The following is a 4,169-nucleotide window of genomic DNA, read 5'->3' on the forward strand; positions in this document are numbered from 1 at the left end:
TTGATACTAAAGCATCTTTCTGCTATGTTCCTCTAGAACTTTCAAGCAATTATTTCTTATTTAAAGGACTTTGGTAAGATTTAAGTTGACTTTTGTACAGAGTAAAAGATGGAAATCTACATTCCATCTTCTACATGTACATAAGTTTTTCCAATAGCCTTTCTTGAAAAGAATGTCTTTTAATTAGCATAAAATTATATCCATTGTGTTGAAACATAGAGGACCACTGATGTGCATGCCACTCTAACTTTTATGAAGTTTATACCACATCTACATGTAAGAATATAAAACTATGAGTATAAATCAAGTTCAGGTACTTTATGTTACTTTTTGACAGGTTCATAGTAAGAAATCTCACAGCATGGGATTAAACTCATTTAAGGTTCCTTCTTTATTCTTTAATATATTCTTTACAAAATGTCTGGTGAAAGTTAAAGAATTGCATATTTATTAATAAAATCCCAAAAGATTGTAGGAAAGTCTCAGAAATGGCAAGTGATTGTATCCTTGGCTTTTCCTCTATTAGATTTGTTTTTACATAAAGGAAAAATTCCCAAAGGAGAGCATGCAACTCTGCCCTGGAAACTAGGTACTCCTGGAGGAAAATTATAGATTGAGTAGAACTTCAAATCCCCAAAGATTCAATGTTACGTTTATAGCATCTCTGGTAAATAGGCTCAGAATTTTCTACCATCAAGGAGTGCATGCAACTATCAGGAAATCATGAAAATAAGAAACTCTTTCTAGGCTGGTTCATCAGACAGACTATAATCTGAATGAGGAGATGTTTGCAGTATCATGCATGTTCATTTTTTATTCCATCATTTAGGTAAGGAGAAAAATCTAGATAAATTCTCAAATAGAAATAATGTCATTTTTCCCAAGTCTATGGGTTTCTGAAGGCCAGTGATGGGTCTGTTCTGACGGATGTTAATACATTTATCATCGGACACCAGAATCTTTAGGACACTGAGAGGAATGGCTTCAACAGTAGTAAAACAGGTAAAAGGTAAGCCCTGAATCACCTATGGCTTGATACTTTTCTCTTCAAATACAAAGCCAGTATAAATCGTGGGATCTGGAGCAAGTCCGTGGATGACTTCTTTTAGTCCCATTCATTAGTGGAGTTTAAATAATGGGGAAATGTTCAGCAACATTCCTCTCTGTATTATCTCAGGACAGAGTTGCTCATGGTGGGTGGGGGCTCGAGAAAGAGTGGTAATTGTGCTCTTTGAATGCCTTGCTGTGTTTCTTTAGACTACCAGGAGACTGGAAACATTGAAGTCCAGTTCTTTCTCTGGGGTTAAGATGCAGGTTTCCTGGCTAAGGTCACCTGGTTCTGATTGATGTTTTTACAGATGCCACACATGAAGCAAATGACTATGGAAAATGACTCTTCAGTGCCTGAGTTCATTCTCATGGGACTGACATACCAATCTGACCTCCGGTGGCCCTTATTTGCCCTGTTCTTGGTGAACTATACAGCCACTGTGATGGGAAACCTGAGTTTAATGATGCTCATCGGTCTGAATTTGCATCTGCACACACCCATGTACTTTTTTATCTTCAACTTATCCTTCATTGACTTCTGTTATTCATTTGTTTTCACTCCCAAAATGCTGATGGGATTTGTCTCAGAGCACAACACCATCTCCTTCACTGGATGCATGATCCAGCTGTTTTTTTTCTGTCTTTTTGTTAACTCTGAGTGCTATGTACTAACAGCCATGGCCTATGATAGATATGTGGCCATCTGTAGGCCTCTGCTGTACACAGTAGTTATGTCTCCCAGGGCTTGTTCCCTGCTAATGCTTGCTGCACACTTGATGGGTGTCTCTTCTGCTATTGTCCACACAGGATGCATAATTCACCTCAGGTTTTGTGGTTCCAAAGTCATCAATCACTACATGTGTGATACATTCCCCCTCCTTGAGCTCTCCTGTGGTAGCAGTCACGCCAATGAGCTCGTGAGTTCTGTTTCTGTGGCTGTGGTTGTCTTTATATCTAGCCTCATTATTGTCTCGTCATATGCTTTGATTCTTGTCAATGTCATCCATTTGTCGTCATCTAAGGGTTGGTCCAAAGCTGTGAGCACATGTAGTTCTCATATAATAACTGTTGCCCTGTTCTACGGATTTGGTCTGCTCGCCCATATCAAGCCGTCGTCTGAAGAATCTGTAGTTCAGAGGAAATTCTTTTCAGTAGTTTACACCTTTGTGCTGCCTTTGTTGAACCCGCTCATCTACAGCCTCCGGAACAAGGATGTCAAACTTGCTGTGAAGAGAACACTAAAGAGAGTCACAATCTAAGTGAAGCGTTTGTGTCAGAGCCATAATCCATGTCTCTATTTTGGCCTCTTCTCTTCTATGACTTCATAGACTTCTTCTATGGTGCACTTTCCTTCTTTTCATTTTCATTCTCGAATATGTCCAGAGTAGGAAAGTAATATGTCCACTCTAATACCTTTTTCTCTTTCTCCATGAAATACAGTTACATTTTTTTCCCTCGCTCTGTATAGCTTTTGTGTGAATATGGCTCCAATTTACACCTGTACCCAGGATCATATAGATACCTTGTGGGGATAGTTTTCTTCATATTTTTCAATTGCTTATTTAGAAACTGTCATGATTGTGTGTGTGTGTAATTTGTATCTAATTATTCCCCTTCAACTCTTCTCATGTTCCCCAGCTCTCTCTCAAATTCATGACTAATAATTTATTTAACATATATGTACATAGAACAAAATATATTTGCATATGTATATGTGCAAATAGAGCCAGCTTAGGTTGTTTAGAATTACCTATACTTATATACTTTTAGAACTGACTGTTTGGGATCAAATAACCTATGAGAGAACCCATCTAAGGAGAAGACAGAGTTCTCCTGTACTCAGAAAATATTCTTTGTCTTTTCATCTAGGGGTGGAGACTTGTGAGATTTCACCTATCCACTTTGGCATGTCAAATGTTGGAACTGTTTTAGTTTGCAAGTCTTTTTTAAGCATCTATATTTTTTAAATTTCTTGGGTTGAACTCTCTGTCATATAAAGAAGATTCTATCTTAAAGCAAACATTTTGTTTCTGTCTTTTGAAATCTTTTTATTCCTCATCTCTGATGTCCTGTGAGCCTTTCGTATAGTAGTTATTGTGATTATGTATTCATTGAGGATGGAAAACCCATATCCAGTCTTTCTTTGCATTTTGCTCAGCTTTGGATTTCTGTAATGGTCTGTATCTGCTGCAAAAATGTGTCTTTAATGATGGTTATTATGTGTGGGTATAAGAATGTATATTGAATATAATGAGAAAACGTACTGGTTTGGGAAAGTCACAGTAGTAGGGTATCCTCTAGAGTCTTTGGCGTTAGCAACTAGTTGTTTGGCTAGGTTTAAAGTATAAGGCATCAATTCCCTTATGTTATATAGGACTTAAGACAGTTAGACAGTTATGGTTGGTGTCATCATTGCACCCTTTGGGATATCTTGCGATGATGGTCATTGTTAATCAGAGGATTTGCAGTTAGGTAGGACTATTAATTGTTTTCTCCCTTGTCAGTTTACATTAAACCTTTTGATACTCTGAGAGCTAGTCCCCACAAAAACTTCAGTTTTAGGCTTGGGAAACCTTTTTTGAGCTGTTGTTCAAGGCAGTTGAAAAGAATCCAGTAATTTGGTGTATTCCTGTGGCCCTTAGTTGTCTCTTAGAATTTGATAGTAAGATTCTACTGCTTCAGATACTCTGCTCTTATAATTGGATGAAATGAGCCAGAAATGATATTTCATTATCTTAAACTAATACTACAATTTTTTCTTTTTTCTAGTATATAATATCTATCCAAGAAACGCCAGGGAGTTGATTGTTTTCTAAATAAATTCATCTCTTTTTTGATTTTCTTAAAGATTTCTGCAAATCCATTTCTTGTTTTGGGGTATTAATTACTTATACTAACATTAAAAATAAAAACAGATAATCAGAGTTTTGGAGCATAAAGTCGTCAATCCTTTGAGAATTTTTCAGTCTTGGAAAGATATTTCTTATTTGGGGTTTTAAGCTATATGCCTTTAATGATATTCGATGTTTTTTGAATAATGTTCAGTTTTTCCAGATATTTGAAAATGGATTTAGGCTACATTTCTGCCCACTAATTTCTTCAAATGCACCTGATATTGC

General features: G+C 36.7%; 1 protein-coding gene across 2 annotated transcripts; it reads left to right on the top strand.

Moving 5' to 3' along the window:
* Positions 1-292: 292 nt before the first annotated feature.
* LOC114611237 (olfactory receptor 143-like) lies at positions 293-2,309 on the top strand. 2 transcript variants are annotated; one of them, XM_028755884.1, is made up of 2 exons: positions 293-307; positions 1,374-2,309. In XM_028755884.1, the coding sequence occupies exons 1-2, from the start codon at positions 293-295 to the stop codon at positions 2,307-2,309; spliced, it is 951 nt and encodes a 316-aa protein (XP_028611717.1). The 2 variants fall into 2 exon arrangements, with proteins under 2 accessions (XP_028611717.1, XP_028611716.1); XM_028755883.1 differs by lacking the exon at positions 293-307 and having other exon boundaries at positions 1,347-2,309.
* Positions 2,310-4,169: the final 1,860 nt, after the last annotated feature.

The sequence above is a fragment of the Grammomys surdaster genome, unplaced genomic scaffold, assembly GCF_004785775.1.
Source record: "Grammomys surdaster isolate TR1022 unplaced genomic scaffold, NIH_TR_1.0 126086, whole genome shotgun sequence".
NCBI lineage: Eukaryota > Metazoa > Chordata > Mammalia > Rodentia > Muridae > Grammomys > Grammomys surdaster.

What these genes read in the sequence shown, in the direction of transcription:
- LOC114611237 (XM_028755883.1), top strand. Translation starts at nt 1,347, where the DNA reads ATGTTTTTACAGATGCCACACATGAAGCAAATGACTATGGAAAATGAC.